General features: G+C 32.2%; 1 protein-coding gene across 1 annotated transcript in view; it reads right to left on the bottom strand.

Annotated features, from left to right (window-relative positions):
* Positions 1-2,321: 2,321 nt before the first annotated feature.
* The window catches only part of LOC149797316 (syntaxin-binding protein 5-like), a 252,736-nt gene continuing 236,611 nt past the window's right edge, over positions 2,322-18,446 (bottom strand). The window contains exon 30 of the mRNA XM_089962039.1: positions 2,322-17,526. Within this exon, the coding sequence (XP_089818165.1) occupies positions 17,389-17,526 (138 nt within the window). The 3' untranslated portion in view covers positions 2,322-17,388. The remainder of the gene's footprint in view (positions 17,527-18,446) is intronic.

Below are 18,446 nucleotides of genomic sequence, written 5' to 3' on the forward strand. Positions count from 1 at the left end.
GTCAGTTGCTAAACATCATATTTAATATATTAGTATTATCTCTACACAGTTGTCTCCCATTTCCAATATGTTTTATATATTTAATGGCCATTTATGAAACCAATGACTAAATTTATACAAATTGTATTCTGTGGTCTATGCATATGACAGATAGCTTTAGTCAGCATAGATTATAAAGCATAATAAAACATCAACTATCCTCAGTGTTTAAACACTGATACAATCTCTCTGCTCTTAATTCACAAGGCAAACCTATGTATGACCTTTATTTTCCTGGAAACTGTAAACGTGTAATGTCATATATTATATCCTACCAAACATACATATTGAATTGTGCATATAATAACTAATCATTCAAAATTTGGTTTGTAAAATGTTGAATATGCAGTGGGGTTCCCAATTTTGTCTGTTTGTTCTGGGTGTGTATGTATGTATGTATCTCTCTCTCTCTCTCTCTCTCTATATATACTCAAATTCCTCTTCATCATGCTGAACAGGACGCTTCCCAAGTGAACTTGTTACGTCAAGATGTACTTTTACAGAAACAAACTGCAAACTTTATCTACTGATGGCCTTCTTCTAATATGGTTCAATGTCATTGATAAATCCAGTCTTTATTGCTTTCAAACTATACTCTTGTTAGATTATACATAATCATGAGTTTTAATGTTCTAGTTGTAAGTGATTGGAAATTTATTTTATCTCTTACTTCTTTTGGTATTTGTATATCAAGTAACAAAGTTTGAATTTTGATATATTTAACCATATTGAATTCAATACACATGTAACTACTTTGTACGTGTACAAGTTTCAGAGTGTTAAGTCATCGTTTATTGAGTATATGTACATTATCATTTAATGAGTACATATACATCATCGTTTAGTGTGTACATATACATCATCATTTAGTGTGTACCTATACATCATCGTTTAGTGTGTACATATACATCATTGTTTAGTGTGTACAGTTCTTAATTTTGCTATTTTATGAAACTTTCCTGCACTTAACATCCTGACTTAATACCAAATTTGATATCTCGCAAATGTTATGATTTGAGTTGAATAAGGCATTTGATATCTCGCAGATGTTATATGAGCTGAATAAGGTATTTGCAGAATTATCAGATACATCTTCTGACAATAGCTCTATTTAGCAAGCAGTTTTATGTAGTTCACGATTTTCATCTCAGCCAAGGTTCGATCCTTATACATGTACTATGATATTTCATTAATTGTACTCTATGGTCCGATTGCTCCAATATTTAAAAAAAATTGATTCTAAATGTTCTTTGGACTCATTGTGAGAAGGGAATACAGTAAAATATGAATGATCCAATCATTTTTATTTTTATTTTAAAAAAAGAAACAAACCTTAGTCTTGTTGGTATAGTGTTTTGATTACTTTTGTGTTTTTATGTTCTCGTATTGGCAATGAAAATAAAATCATATATCTGTTCAAGATGTTCCGTTTTATCTCTGGACAATTTGAATACCCTATTCATGCCGTTTTGCTTCAGTTTTAGGACAAGCTTTAAGAAGCTTATCCATCTGTCAATATAAAAATAATGTAAATGTATTTTAGAGATCTTGAAAACAGTGTAATGCAGTCCTTATCATCTACAATTATGGCATACACAACAACTCTTGTTAGTCATTGGTGAATGAATAGTGGAATCGCTTGCACATTAAAAGATAAAACAAGGCATGGGGCAGTGTAACTAGATAAACAAGTTTCTGTGAAATCTCAAACTCAGATATCTATAAGGTTCATAATTGCTAAATAAATCAAGTACAAAAGTAAATTAGGAGAAATAACTGAAATATGTAAAACTTTTCAACAGTTATGCATTTTTTTAAATAAAAAAAACTATACAAATTAAAAGCAAATTTGGTTGGAATCAAATAAAAGGTGCTTGTTCAGGGATTCTTTTTCTGTGTCCACTTGTGTTAGTGGCCTAAGATAAAGCATCTAAACTGTAAAATTGCAACTGTATTTGAATGGATAACACATGATGGATGTACAAATGGCAATTGTATTTGAAGGGATAACACATGATAGATGTACAAATTTGCTATAAGCTCTGTTAGTCTTAAGCTGCGTTAATCAAAACAATTTTTGATATGTTGGCCTTGAGATTTCTGATGACGACACCGAATTACCAATAGGGTACGAAAATGAAAGGTTTCCAGACTGCTTCTGATGCATTTGGAAGTCTCCACTAGTGGTTATGCACATGCTACTCACATAATGTTGCGAGTTAGGAAAGATGCCCAAATTTATGAATTCATTCTTATTGGAAAACCAAGAAAAACAACTATGATTATGTTGAACATATTTTATTATCATTCATTGTGTCTACTTCTTACAAGTCTTGTACGCAGTCATACCACAGGCAAGTGAAAATAGTCAACCTGACTAAAATACAGTCCCAGTTTCAAATATTTGTACCGACAACCAGTCCTGAATCCAGTCCCATTTATCTCACTAGAACTACATACATCATAGTTTATCAAATGATTATTACTATTTATTACACATGGCCCAGACTGACGATGTAGTAAAAAAGAAAGCAAGACAAAATGAACAGTCTATAAAGTGGATAATTTTAATAAAAATGGAAATGTATGTACAATAAACAAAAGAATTAAAACATCTTACTGAAATTGGCTTCAGTGCTTAAGTACACAAGAGGAGACTGGCATTAAAACGTTCCATTTCACCAAGCTACATGTCACAGTACCCCCAAAAGAAGAAAAGCAACATGGGTCTGAACTTATAAGGCAACCCAGGTTTAACTAAGGTAATTGAATGAATGGAATGATAATATCACATGTTTAAAATATAAATATTAAAGAAAAAGAAAGTTAACTTTCAGCTCAAGGGCATAAATAAATACCCATCCTTCATATAAGCAAACAGCAGACAGCGATGAATTCTTAAAACAGTTTACACTGCTATTTTTCTCAATGGAATCTGATCAGCTTGATATCTTTCATGTTCTATAAGGAGGTGCATTGGTAGCAAAGTATCTATGGATAATCTATCTAGTTTATAGTAGTTTGTATTTTAGGCCTCTATAATATGTACAATATACAATCAGATACTTGCTATTTAACACAGAATAATCATGAGGTAAAATGTTAGCTGGACTCGTCTACTTTGTAATTATGGATATACAGGGAAACCATTTAGATTCTGCAAATTATCTTTTATCTGCATTTAAGAAAAGAAGGAAAAAAAAATCGTTTTTCTGGGAAAGCAATAAGGATATCCATAAAAGTATCACAGACATGTGTATTGGTCAATGTTCATGCTAGACTTTGAATGTCCTGTGTTCCCGATGACAAGCCAGATACTAACTAGGTCACTGTGACCCAACTTGGTAAGGTTATGTTTTACTCCTTAGGATGTATTCATATAAACTTCCAGGACTGCAAGAAATGGAGCTTAAGGTAACCCACTTAAAACATCATGGTGCAGTACTTTACAGAATGTATGCACCCATCAAGTTTCATGGCTGTACAGGGAAAAATCTTGTCTGAGAAGCTGACCTAAACAATAAGATTTGTGTGCGTAGTGAAGGAAGAGTGAAAAACAGGTCATTGGCCTACTTTGAATATCGTGGTATAGAACTAACAAGAATGTAGGCACATATTAAATTTCATCACTTTGAAATGCTTTAAACACTGACCTAGACATAACAAATGTACAGCCAACAAAGCCTGAATATAGATTTGTTGCCAATTTTTGTATAGTGATAAAGCCCTCCCAAAGGTGCATGCAAAATGTCACATTTCATGATTGTAAAGAGCAAGAGTATTCAAGAAAATGAACTAGACTGAAATTTTTTATATTTGTTCATGCTGATGACAGATGGCAAATATAACCATAATGAGAGTAAAGAACTAGCTCGCCTGTATAATTGTGCAGATGAGCTAGAAAAATGGCATTCTTACCCTCACAATATTCTAAACACTATGTGCTACTTAAATCTGTAACTTTCTATTGCTTGGAATGTATATATAAAAAAAACATATAAAATAAACAAGAGATCCAAGTAGGCCTGAGATTACTCACCTGATTGACATCTGCTTAGTGGCCAGATGCAAAACCAGATGGTCAAGAAACTCGTGCAAGCAGAATGCTTAGTGCAGAAATCAAATCTGATGTAGTTGATTTAAATTTTATAAAACTATTGTTTCAGGTTTCTCTAGCTTTTGATCTTTATCCATATTTCATAGCAAATCCACACCATATTTCTTGGATATATCTGTGACACAATGACTTCTGTCAGAGTTGGTCTAATTCATTAAAGTATTTGCATAAATGTTTTTCTATCTTAAGTAATGGAAACTGTATTTTACGACAGATTGTTATTATTTGTTCAAATCTGAAAGGCCTTTCAAGCTATGACACTTTCTGTTAAATTTTGTTGAGTGTCTTTTTATAAAATTATTAAGATTTGTTTCTTGTCGGCAACAATGGCCACATCTGATAGTGGCCTGGCATTATAACGGCCACATCTGATAGTGGACTGGCATTATTTGTCAAATAATCCCTTAATGTGAATTTTTTCTTCTTTTGTGAATTTGATCATATTCTTTTGCAAGGTTTAGATGAAGTTGTTGAAAAGTTTGTTTTATTTTACTAACAACACCCAAACTGATGGTTGACAGGCATAATTTCTACAAACATAACAGGCCTTTATGTCAGGATGACAAATTTGGTCATATTCTGTTGAGTGCGTTTTGAGAGGTAGTTGTAATTGTTTTTCTTTCTATTTTAAGTAAAGGTGACTGCACTTGATTGCAGACAAACAATATTTGTACAAAATTGAAAGTCCTCCATGTCAAGATCACTTCTGTTAAATTTCAACAAATTTTGTAAAACAGTTTTGGAGAAGAGGTTACTTTATGGCTTTCTATTTTTAGTGGCAGCTGCCACAAATGATGGTAGAGTGGTCATATTTGTACAAATTTACAAGCCCTCTATACTTTGTCAGATTTTGAAAAATTCTACTCAGCGTTTTACTTTTAGAAGCTGTATAAAGTTCTTTTACTTTATGTAACAGTGGCCATATTTGACAGCAGATGTGGTACATTTGTAAGAATCAGTCAGTCTTTTGTACCAGGGGGTTTTGTGTAAAATTTGGTCAAATTCAGTTTTGTGCTTTGGAAAGTTGTCTAATGTTTTCTTCTTCAGTTTTTAGCAATTGTGGCCAAATTTCAAAGTGGATTAGTAATAATGCACTCTATGCCAAGATGCTTCATGCCAAAATTAGTCTAAAACTGATTTACTGTGATGACGTTTATTAAAAGATTTTCTTTGTTTAGTAAGGTGACCATATCCGACAGTGAATTGGCATCAGCTGAAAAACTTTAAAAGTCCTCAATGGCTGAATGCTTTCTATTAAATTCAGTCAAATTCTGTGAAGCAGCTTATAAAAAGAGGTCATTTAAAGGGTATAGGATCTGTATTAATAATGGTTCCCATCTTGATTATGGATCAACTCCAAATTAACAAGTAAGAAAGGCTCTGATTACAGAATGCTCATGTAACAACACATTTTAACTGGTAAAGTTTTAAGTTTCATTTTTGAACGGATGAGAGCTGATGCACATCAGACAAAGGACCATATTACAAGCTGACTTGGTCTTAAAGTCAGGTGACGTAAAATGAAAAGATTTGACTAAACTACAATAATCTCAGCCAAAATATTGAAAATAATAATTATAACAATAACAATAAATGATAATGAACACACATACACACACACACACACATATATATATATACCAAATTTTTCTTGTATAACCAAAAGGTATTGCATCTTCACAAGATAAAAGTTTGCAACTGTACATTTCAAAGCAAGGATACAACTAAGCTTTTCTAAGTATCGAAGATGGGTCATTCCCTTGAAGAAAAATTTGGTCAGTTGGACCTAATCTGCACTGAATAAAAAAATCCTGTGAAAAGCAAGTGACACAAGGATGATTTGTCTTAAGTGTACTAGCAAGCAGCCAGCCATATCCTGCATATTGAGCTAGCCATGAGCTTTGACGACATCACAGCATTTTATTCAGCTAGTTAAAAATAAATGCATCCTAAAACTACATTAAAAAATCTGAAGATGGCATAAAATGGAATTGAAAGTAAAGGAATTTAAAAAAACTTTAATATCAAGGTCAATTAATGGCAAGTGCATGATGGATGGACATCAAAGTGACTGCAGTCTCAAACTTCAAACAATGGCAGGCATAACAAAAATGACGTATTGATAAACAGGTAATTTACTGCACAGGTACATGTGATAACACCAATAAACATGTAATTAATTTGTGATAACATGTGACAATACACCCCCCAGTCTGGAATTGTCCCAAATTTTCAGCATATTGTTGTTTCTAAATTCATTTTCTGAATGTCGTATTTCTGATTTAGTTCACGGCTTTATAAGCAAAAACAATTCTATTTCTATACAGGTTGGAATAAAAAGTAATATCCTGGTTTCTATGGAAACAATGTAACTTTTGCAATAGTATCTGTAAGACTTTCACCTTTTTTAGCAACCATTTTTTAAAATAAAACCAGAGTAGTTTCTACATCCAAATAGTGCAAAATGTACAGTCTTTGTTCAGTCCTTGTTTGGATAGAAGCCATGTATATTAAGATAGGGGGATGTATATTTGCATATACTCAACAAAAATGTACAGTCCTTGTAAGGAGAGAAGCCATGTATAATAAAATAAGGGTATGTATATTTGCATATACTATACAAAATGTAAGTCTTTCTTAGGACCTAAGTCATGTATATTAAGATAGGGGTAGGTATATTTGCATACATTCAAACTTCCCATCAGTACTTTAGTTTTAAAGCCATTGCAAACAATTTTAGGCTAAATAGATTACAAGAAGGAAAATATTTTACTGAAGTTTGGTGACAAATAATTTTAAGGTTGTGTCAGTCAGTCTCAAAACGGTTTTAAAATATTATAGTGTATAGCTTATGGAAGATAACCCAATGTATATATACTTTCCAAGGAGTTAACAAAAAGCAACATATTATGGGACCTTTGGTGGGGGTGGGCAGTGGTTGGGTGCGACTTGGAATTTTTCACCCATAAAATGTTTGTACCCTAAGTACCTAAACAAAATATTCTTGCTCCAATTTGAAAAGAAGAAACCCTCAAGAAACCCCACTAATTATTTCCATGAAAGTAGCTGAATAAAATGATACACTGAGGGAAAAGAAAAACATTACTGTTAATTTACATTGGCTGAAACACAACTATCTTTCATTCATATAGTGTGGAAATGAAACTAATATATTAAATGTAGCTACTTCAGCATTTCATAAAGTCATCCTTGAGTGAAGCAGTGAAGCCATTCAAGTCAGGATTACAATGGAGGCATCTACTGTCATAATTAGATTTCTATGGATAAATGAAACTTCAAAAATAAAAGGAAATAGCCTTGGGTGGGGGAGAGAGAGCAGAGGGGCTACAAGCAAGGCATTTATATATTATTAACAGCTATTAAATTTGTTTTGAGACTGACTTGAGATATATTTTATCACAGGATACTGACTACAGGCACTATTTAAAAAAATAAAACATTTTAAGCTGAATAAAAAAAATGAAATTTACTTTTAAAAATGTCACTTTAGGAATTATTAAATCCAGGAATTTTCCAGGAAATCTGAATTATCACATGTATAATGGTGCATTAAATAATTGTTTGCAAAGTGTATTCATCATGGATATTGCTTAAAGAGATGCATTCATTCTAGATATTGGTTAATGAGATGTATGCATCCTGGATATTGGTTAATGAGATGCATGTATTCTGGATATTGGTTAATGAGATGCATGTATTCTGGATATTGGTTAATGAGATGCATGTATTCTGGATATTGGTTAATGAGATGCATGCATCCTGGATATTGGCTAATGAGATGCATGCATCCTGGATATTGGTAATGAGATGCATGCATCCTGGATACTGTTTAAAGAAATACATGTATCCTGGATATTTGGGTAATGAGATGCATTTATCCTTGATAGTGGGTTGGATGTAATGCTAAATCAATAAATCAATAAATGTGCATTCAGTTAAGTTATAAGGCTTGAAAAAGACTCAAGAAATGCTCACAAAACTTCCAAATAAATAAACATGAGACATTCACAAGCTATCTGTATCTTGTGTAACTTAATATAACATGTCAAAATTATCATCGCACAAAAGCTGGATCCTAGCCATATACAGCGAAACCCCTCAAAACCAAATACTAGGTAAACAGGAATCCTCATATCATTGAAAACATTTACCCTATCTGCTGCAGTCACTACTGTAGCTGGTTTGGGTGCTGACTACCAGAGCCTTATATTGCTGCAGTCAAATGATAACACTTTAGTTGATGATTTGGGGATATGGGCCCACTGCTTGTAGCTATTTCCAAAACTAATGGTCTTTATATATTAAACCACACACACACACACACATACAACTACCCTTTGTTTGGTTACTGATTTCCACAAGACTGACAAGAAAATCCACGATTTGAACACAGAACACATGAACACACTATCTGTACCACTAAATTTTGATACATTATTTTGTACTAAGTTTTATGTCAAATTCGTACAAATAATCATTTACAAATGCTTATGTTTACCAGTAATCAGTCATTATGTTCGAATAGTTCTGAAGCTGCTGATGGTGATTGTGTAACAGTTTTGTTTTACACAAAGATGAACATCGCATTCCTTGCACATTGTGGGCAACTCATGCTTATTTTTTTTTTCATACGCTGTCTAGCTTCTTTTTCAGCCACAATTCATTAATTAATACCAGGGGGAAATATTTAAAGAAGAAATCTCCCTTTCATTCTCTCACTCAAAATCAAAGTAGGGCTTTTGGTGAATTCTATGACTTTTGGAGCACATGGCTCTCTTACTCCTCATGCCCTGTATTCATCACCTAATTCTATCTCAATCTGTGACAGACTGGACAAAGATGTTATTTCACTGTCACTGCAAAGACTTATTAAATGTATATCACCAATTTTATCCTCAGAAAATCCTCAAAAAACACAATTCCAAATCACCAGCAAAAGACAGTTCCCACTATCAACAACTGCATTTATTATCACATGGTACAAAATTCCCCATCTTCACTAGCTACATTTAGTATACCTTTCCGAGGAAGAACAATCATTTGTTAAATCTATTTTGATTCGTTAAATGACATTTTACTGCCTATTATTAATGAATAAGGTCATATGTTACATCAACATACATATCATATCTGTACCTGAGGTCCAGGGCACATAATCAACATGTAGATATAATGACTATGGCAGATAGCTTATCAGTCTGTGCAGAGGAAAAGCACATTTATGCAATGGGTATGCATGTCAGTGGTTGGGATATAATCAATTTTTCCTGGTTGTTTATGGTTAGCAAGCACTGTAGTAGACTTATCGAGGAGAAAATGTCCCAAAGGCCAGTTAATATAATACTTGACATGCATGCTGAGACAACATGGGGCCAACAATATTCTAATCTTAAGTCTTTGTACCATAAAAAATAGCAACCGTGTCGTGTTAAAATTAATAACCAAATGCTTGCGTTTGAAACCTTCCCAACAGAAACTGAAAAAACAGTATTCTAAAAGTCAAATCCACTCAACAGATTTCCAAAGGGGAAAAATAATTTATGTTCATTAATCATCATTTAATGCACTTGACAAAATGTCAGAATAACCAGCTAAGCAATGCAAGAGTAAACCATAACGGTAGTGTAACATTGGTCTGATCAAAGAGTGTGTGACAAAACCTACCTTGAAAAAATTACACAGAAAATTTGGCATAGGAACATTATGAATTGTACAGCATATATGTATTTCAATATTCAAGTGGACTTAAAGTTATAAAACTATCTTGTTCCTTAATGTTACTTGAGATGAGGACTGTATTTCTATGTGGATTAATTATTTATTGATGTGACCAGATCTGATTTTTGGAAGGAACCAATGTTTTTGAGGTATGTTTTCATTAAATGTTAAAAGAAACCAAACAGCTTTTCTCACACATATACATAGATGTGTTCTCATGATCCATTCACTCTCTCTCTCTCTCTCTCTCTCTCAAAGTCACATAAGCGCTTATAGAAGGGCATATTTTTTCATATCTGCAAGACCACCAATAAACCAAAAGCCTTTCAAAACTGAAAATTAATTTGGTCTCAAGGTTTTTTTAGTTTTGAAGGGTTCCACCTTATTCCAAACTTGTACAGATTTAATACTGGGTCAGCAAAATATCTGGAAAAAGATAATGATTTTAAATGGAAATCATGAAAAAATGTAAGGATAATGATGCACTATTATTATTAACTGAATGCCACTAATTTGAACACAAATAAGAAAAGAGTAATAACAAATTCCTTTGGAATATAAATTTAAGTATACTGTATATATTAGTTTATAAGTTAAGTCCAAATGCAATCATAATAGACACTGATCGGCCAGTCAGGGTCTATTTGGTTCTTCGACTGATTATTCCTAACAAGCTGCATAGACCCAGATGTGCCAGTCCATTTTGCATGGTAGAACTGGGTTTATGCAGTTTTTTCAGTTGGATCTTGGACTTGTGAACAAGTATATATGGTATATAATACATAATGTGGAACTCAAAAATACACATGTACTGAATGCATTATATACAGTCCTTTTTCTGAAAAAAGACTTGCACGATAAAGGATGGCATTATTTCTCCCCCCCCCCCCCGACCCAAATGTAGAGATTTATAGATGATTTGAAAAAACTAAAAGGCAAAATAATAGGAATTAAATTACAAAAATAGGGATATTACAGGAATTTATATAAGGACAGATGGGTGGCCTACAATGGGTTACTATAAACACCAAAACACACTGAAAAACCAAAATACGCATGTATTTACATGTTCTTGGTGTATATATCAGTGTACACACAAGAATTATGATTTGTTTTTGTTTGAATAGCAATATAGAGCAAAATAAAATATGATTAGCGTGATTTTGATAGGATTTATCTACTTTTCTCCTAGTTACAGCACTCGCCAATCAGTCGCACTTTATTGGACAGGTATCATAAATGGCCGACCGTTCCGTTCTGGAAGGAAAGTGGTACGATAAAGACTTATCATTCCAGAATTGAGATAATCTTCAGAATGTATGGTGTAAGTTGGTTTAATTCATATTATTCAAAAGATGAAGTAAATATACAACGCAATTTCAGTGATTACTTTTGAGTATTTTCACTTTCATTCTGTATATGTATTAGTACGATGCTCTGTTATCATATCTGTCAAAGCAAGTACAATCAAGTGACACCATTACATGAATTCAGCTATAAAAAGGAAAAAAGTAAATAATTCATATAAAAATCACATAAATCATATTTTATATTTTATTTTGCTATATGTTTTTAGTCAAACAAAAATCAAATCATAATTCCTGAGTGTACAAGTATATACACTGATAACATGTAAATACATGTGTATTTTGGTGTGTTTTTGGTGCATTTCGGTTTTTCAGTGTATTTTGATGTTTATAGTAAATGTCCTACAATGCCTGCCCTTTTTACTATGTGAGACACCTGATAAAACAGATAAAACAGAAATATTTGTGGTGGGGTGGTTAAGTAAAGTGCCCAACAGATGTCTGTGTTAATTAAAATAATATTGTAACCAAAGGAAAACTAGAGCCAAGGATGGCTGCAGTGAATGAAAGACTAAAGACCCTTCTATACACAGTATCTGCCACTAAGGAACTTCTGGTGAAATAAAATCTAAGATCAAAATGACCATAGGTAGAAGCAAGCTGAATATATATCTATAAAATGACATGTGACAGCGATAAAGACTATGTCAGTGCTATTTCTTTGCAGCCTTGGGTGCAGGAATGACGAAAAAATGCAAAAAAACAAATGAAACAAAGAAAACAGAATTACTGATAATGAAAGAAGACAAAAAGTATGCATCAAAATTATAAAATTAAAAATTAAATTAAAAAACCCCTAAAAGATGCATGTAATAAAATCATTTTTTTCTTTTCAAACAAGCATGACAACAATGTTCATGATTTATATTTTAGGTTTATACATGCATTGCATTTCCACAAAATATGATTTCTATTCTATGGCTCTAATATGATTTCTATTCTATGGCTCTAATATGATTTCTATTCTATGGCTATATTTCTGCGATAAAGTGGCAAGATCAGTAGTAAATGTACTATCTATGCACCACCATGCAGGAAACATAAATAATATATTAACAAAGTGATAAAATATAACATTTTGTCAATTATTTCAAAATCACAGAGAAAAGGAAACTGAAGAGATCATAGAAAAATGAATGGACCCCTGCCTTAAATAAAAACCAATATAGCTGTATAATATACACCTTATTCAAACTTTCAACTTACCGAACATTTTAGATATAATAACGGCTTTAAATAATAATAACGATGTCAATATCTTTACAAAAGGTCTAGTTATAAATAATCTTTACATAGTCAATACAAATTTACAACTTGAAAGAAAACTATACAGTAGGAAACAAATTATATATATATATATATATATATATATATATATATATATATATATATATATATATATATATATATATGTATGTGCACACAATGCCAGAACTGTAATACAAAATTTCAAACATCCTTTACAGTTTAAATTGTAAAGTCAAAACCAGTTAATGAACAGAACAGAACATAATTTAATTTTAATAAGTATTAAACAAGAAATATTTTGTTTCTTCTAAATTTATAATCATAACTTTATATGAAGAAAATATAGATACATTTTTGCTCAATCCATTATCATCCATTAAATGGACTAGTAAGTTCTACTAACAATGCATGCAAGCAGAAATTATTGCTTTGATAAAAAAGAAATGCTAAAATGAGAAAATGAACTGGTTTCAATTTACATGCATTGCTTTATTAAAAGATGAGAATAATATGAATTTCAATACTTCAGTGCTTTAATCTGTGTTCAAAAAAGTAAAAATGTGAATGTAAAAAAATTGGCAGGTGACCAAACCAGTCTTATTGTTATGGGCACAGCTGTCAATTGACTCGTATCTGATTTTAAGATAGATTCAATTTTGCTGGATGAAATATTTTTATTTACATTTAGATCCAAATTGTTGAATATTTCAAAGAGTTGTCTTTAGTGCAAAGTGCAAAGTGCTTTTAAAAAATGAAATGAAATTTGAATGTCACAATTCTTCAAAACAACTTGAAGCAACATTTTTCATGCTGATTATGAATAAGTGTGCAATGGAAGAAACTGTGGAAATCAACACAGGTCCAACTGTTTTCTTAACTTTGCCCATGATCCGTCAATTTTATTTTGAACAACATACTAGTTTGAAAGTCTTAAACCATTTTATGGTACATGTGTCATGAAACAACTTGTTTAACATAAAAACATGCTTCATAAAAGTAAATAATTAGTTGACTTATTCTGCATGAGCTTATTAATTTGTAAGAACTTAAACATTTTTGTACATTTCATTTATGTGCAGAAGTTATTGAAAATTAGTTGTTAATTTCGAAGCATACTTCCATCTGCAAAGATTTCTGATTACAGGATGGCATTCATTATTTTCTCTATTACCATAGAAATTAATCTCAAATCCTGGTATTGTACCTAAATAAGGACACTAAAAGAAGCAAAATAATTTGTCTCTGAAAACATTAAGAAGATACAGCATGTCATGTGACATATCTGCTACTGCACGTCTAACGAGCCTTGGACTAAAATCGATTTTATTTTATAAAATCTTACTAGATTTAAACAAAATTATGTTCTACAGCAAAAAATACAAAGCAAAACACTTATTCAATGGAGAGGACATGTAAAAGGAATTTACCTCTTTTATGCAGAGAAGAATTAAAGTCGTGTTCCCAAGATGTGGTGATTAGTCAAGTAGATTGTTTTCCTATCTACCCATGTCAAGCATGGTGGGCAAAAGCAAATCACACCTTCTGGCTCAGTTCATACTAAAAGCAACTGAAAGTTAATTAGTTTCCTTTATCTTAATTTTTCTTATAGACCCTCCCCCCATGTTTTCAAGTGCAATTTAAATCCAAAATATGCTTAATCTGATTTTAATCCTGCAAGGATGATGACTTTATACGATACAATACAGGCAACATTCTTTAACAACAGCCAAAGTGGACCCCAGATTGCTTATCCAGTTGATTCTCCATATATGCACACGGATCAATAATCTAAGTCATCAGGATGCTTTCCATAGAAATTTATTCCAATGTAGTTGCATGCTGATGTTTGAAAACAACCATTTCAAGGTTTCACTAGATTTTATATCTTTCATACATTTTGGCACCATATCATTATCATTTATTTGTCAAATACTAAAAAACTTTAATGCCAGAATGCTTTGTGTCAAGTTGGTTTTCTGGAGATAAAGCTGTAAAAATGTTTTTCTCTGTTCAGCAATGATGGCTGCCATATTTGACGTCAGATCAGCATCATTTGTATAAATTTCAAGGGCCTATAACAAAAGGCACTGTGAAATTTGGTCAAATTCTGTTAAGCAGTACTTCTGAAGATGATATTAAAAAGTTTATATATTTTTGTAAAAGCAGTCATATTTTATGGCATGCTATATATATATATATATATATATATATATATATATATATATATATATATATATATGTTACAGAATCTCATGTCAGGAAGTTTTCTGTCAAATCTGGGTTAAAGTCCATTGAGTGGTTTTTGTTAAAAAGTCTTCTAAAGTATACATTTTTTAGCAATGGTTGTCACATTTGACTGCAAATCTGCATCATTTTTACAGATCTAAAAGCCCTTAATAATTAAATGTTTTCTTAAAATTCTGGCAAGCAGTTTCTGAGAAGCTGGTTCAAGTTTTTCTAGTTTGATTTACAGTAAAAAAAAAGAAAAAGATGACAGATTAGCATTTATGTCATGCCAACAAGTCTGATCATGTGCATTTGAGCAGGTCTTGAGAAATTGTGTAAAGGTTTTTGTATTTTTATTAACGATGGTAATATTTTTGAATGTGGACCATATTCATTTGCATGAAATTGAAATCACTTTATGCGAGGATGTTCTCAGTCAAATCTGATAAACTTTTTCTGAGCAGCTTTTGCAAAGTTCTTTTAAAGGTCTACTTTCATAATGGTGCCATATTTGTCAATCAGCATCAAATGTGTAAATCAAAATCATCTATGTGATGATCTTTCCTGTCAAATTTAGTCAATTCTATTGAGCAGTGTCTGAGAAGAATTTGTTTCAAAGTTTTGTCCATATTCTATACTGACAGATAGGCATCCATTCAAAGAATGTAACAGGCAATGATGATGCAATGCACCCTGTAAAAATATGTGCAAATTGGACAAATGAGAAATTAGAATAAGTTATAAATACTAACTGTCAACAGACAATGCATGCCAGCTGAATGACCATACCATAAACTAACATGACCTTAGGGCCAGCTGAGATAGAAAAAAAAACTTGCTTTTAAAATTTTTAAATACAAGAACAAGTAGACTGCTTGGCCCCAATATGAATTGTTTTAGCAAGAGCTAATGTATATACATGCATATATGTAGAACCAAATTACAAACAACATAGACACTGATCTGCCATCATATAAAGCACAGGCAAATCAGGATCTATGTTGTTTGTTCTACTGATTACCCCTAATGAACTGCAAAGACCCAGATCTGCTTGCACTTTATGTGATGGTAGAGCTGGGTTTTTGCAGTTTGCAGTTGGACTTGTTTTATAAATGAGTATATATGGTAATGTTGTACAACATACAATACAAAGACTGCTGAACTAAAGTGGAACATCAAAAGCCCAACATACCAAGGTTTCATATGATGTAAAAATGAATGAAAAAGAAACTGAACTGTTATGTTCATTTTTGTAGTGCATTTGCTGTCAATTGTCACCATATAATTTATTGCCTAAGCTCCCATTTTGACAGTTCAAGACAATTAAATACCATTTATGCATATTTACAAGTCAGGTCTAACTGCAAATGCTACTGACACTGATGTGTCATTGCATAATGCACCAGCAGATCAAGGTCTACTTTGATTGTTCTATAGATTACCCCTATCAAACTGCATCAACCCAGTTCTGCTGGTGCTTTATGTGATGGCAGATCTAGGTCTATGCAGTCTGCAGTTCGATCAGCCTCATCAGAGAATATATACGGTAACATGGACACAATGTTACTGATGATGGTCAGAAAATGGTTATGAAGATTCTTGTCAATATACATGTTGATGTTAGTTAATGATGCTTTGCTGGCTGGTTATGTGAAACATTCATATCATGCTGTATTGACCGTATATCAGTAATTTCTATACTAAATTCTAAGCAAGTACGAGGACTACTGAAACTTTTAACTTTCAAAGGATCTAATGTCATCCAAGGGGAAATTTCTATTGCTTTCATTTTGTAACATATGCAACCTGCTTGTAAAAACAAAACAATCTCTCTGAAATGGAATAAATCTTAAAAATAAATGAAACTGGCAAAATCATGAAAACTAATTTTCTCATACACAGTATTCACCAAATGAATGAAAAGAAGCTTCATGTAAAGCAACATCTGATAATGGATTTCTACATCTTCAGCAGCAGTAACAACCATTTCTATGAATACATGTCAACAGCCATAGAGGTTTTTACAATTGATGATTCTATGCAAAACGGAAAAAAGATTCTTTTCAAGGTGGAAAATGTAAAATAAATTCTTTGCATAATGTAGCAAATTAGATGAGCTTTTATTTTCTGTCTTTGCAAAATGGTGATTTCACTGTTCTATTATGTTTAAATAATTTTGAAGAGCTATGTTTCGACAAGATATTCCATACACATGAATATGATCAACAAAGGGGAATTAACTCTTACTGTCAGATGGATATGATTAATAAAATAAGAAAAGGGGAATTAACACATTCTCTCATATAGATATCATTAATAAAGCAAAGGGGAATTAACTCTTTCTACCAGATGACTAACTTTAACGGTCATGAATTCAATACAAATTCATTCTTTTTGGCCCATCAATGTATCATATGAAAAGTGCTAGAGGATCTTCTATCACTTTTGTGAAACCTACAGCTCTGTAAAAGCTCTTTTGAGTGACATGATTGCTTTATGGCACCAAAACAAGCTACATGCTGAACTTGACCCCATTTCTACATCCATGAACTGCGGCCCTGATAATCTATCCCAAGATGCTCTGGTCACATGCTGAACTGGTCTTATAATTGAGTTCCAAAATCTCTGTTAATAGTACTTATTACATGTGTCCTAGAATTGGTACCACTTTTTATCCTTGTATTTTAACATCAACTGATGCGCTGCATGGGCATAACTTTCGGCTTCTGATGCCATTTGAGCAGTTCTTTCTTCAACGCCTGATAATTTTTCACCTCTTTCACTCAAGGCCTGAAATAATTAAAGAAGTTGCATTCATTTACTATGTCATACATGATTTTACTATTAGTAGGTTAAAAATCACCATTCAAAAGGCTGTCTACCACATATACCATATATAGTTGTGATTTAGCACTTTGAAAGAAAAAAAATTTGAAACAAATTTTATTTAAAAAAAACGAATTTTTACATTTTCTATTTTCACATTAAAGAAAAAAACATGAACCAGTCAAGTGGGAATTGGATACATTATACTGGTGCAATGATGTATGGCTGAGTAATCAGTTTAAGACGGTTAACATGTGTACACAACAAGTTGTAATCTGTAGATTTTAAGGCCATTTATGTGAAATGTTTTGTGAGGTCTTGTTAAGTAATAATGGAATCCAAAGTGATCCATGATGGCTTTTGAGTCTCGATAAAAATCAACTCGCTATTGGTGCAGGTGAGATAAAAAGGACATACCGGCTCAAAACAGATTTAGTAGAAGCACTTGAGTAACTATTTTGAGTTTATGCCTTGATTGTTATTGTGTTGTTCAAGATGTTTTCAGAAGAATACTGCAGGCCAGATCATGTATTTGTTTTCGTTCAAGTCAAAATGCATAAATATGCACTACCTAGCAAAGCTAAAAACACCCCAATGGCTAAGAAATATGAGACTCAGAAATACATCTTTAGTCCAACTCAGGAGCTTTATTCTTGGGGTGAACTTAGCTTGCTTGGAGGAGTATTGGAAAGCAGTCAGCAGTCTTAAAAACTCAGCCAAAGGAAAATTTAAGTTTGAACTTTTTTGCAGGTTATGCATGGTTAATTTGTCATTGCCGCTTCTAATGCTGAGTACATTCTCCATTCTTCAAAAAATTCAAAATGATTCAAGTGAAAAAAAGGGCCAGAAAAATATCGAGATATTGTTAAGTGTGAAATTTAATA

Source organism: Sinohyriopsis cumingii, chromosome 6 (genome assembly GCF_028554795.1).
Source record: "Sinohyriopsis cumingii isolate HCF-2022 chromosome 6, ASM2855479v2, whole genome shotgun sequence".
Lineage (NCBI taxonomy): Eukaryota > Metazoa > Mollusca > Bivalvia > Unionida > Unionidae > Sinohyriopsis > Sinohyriopsis cumingii.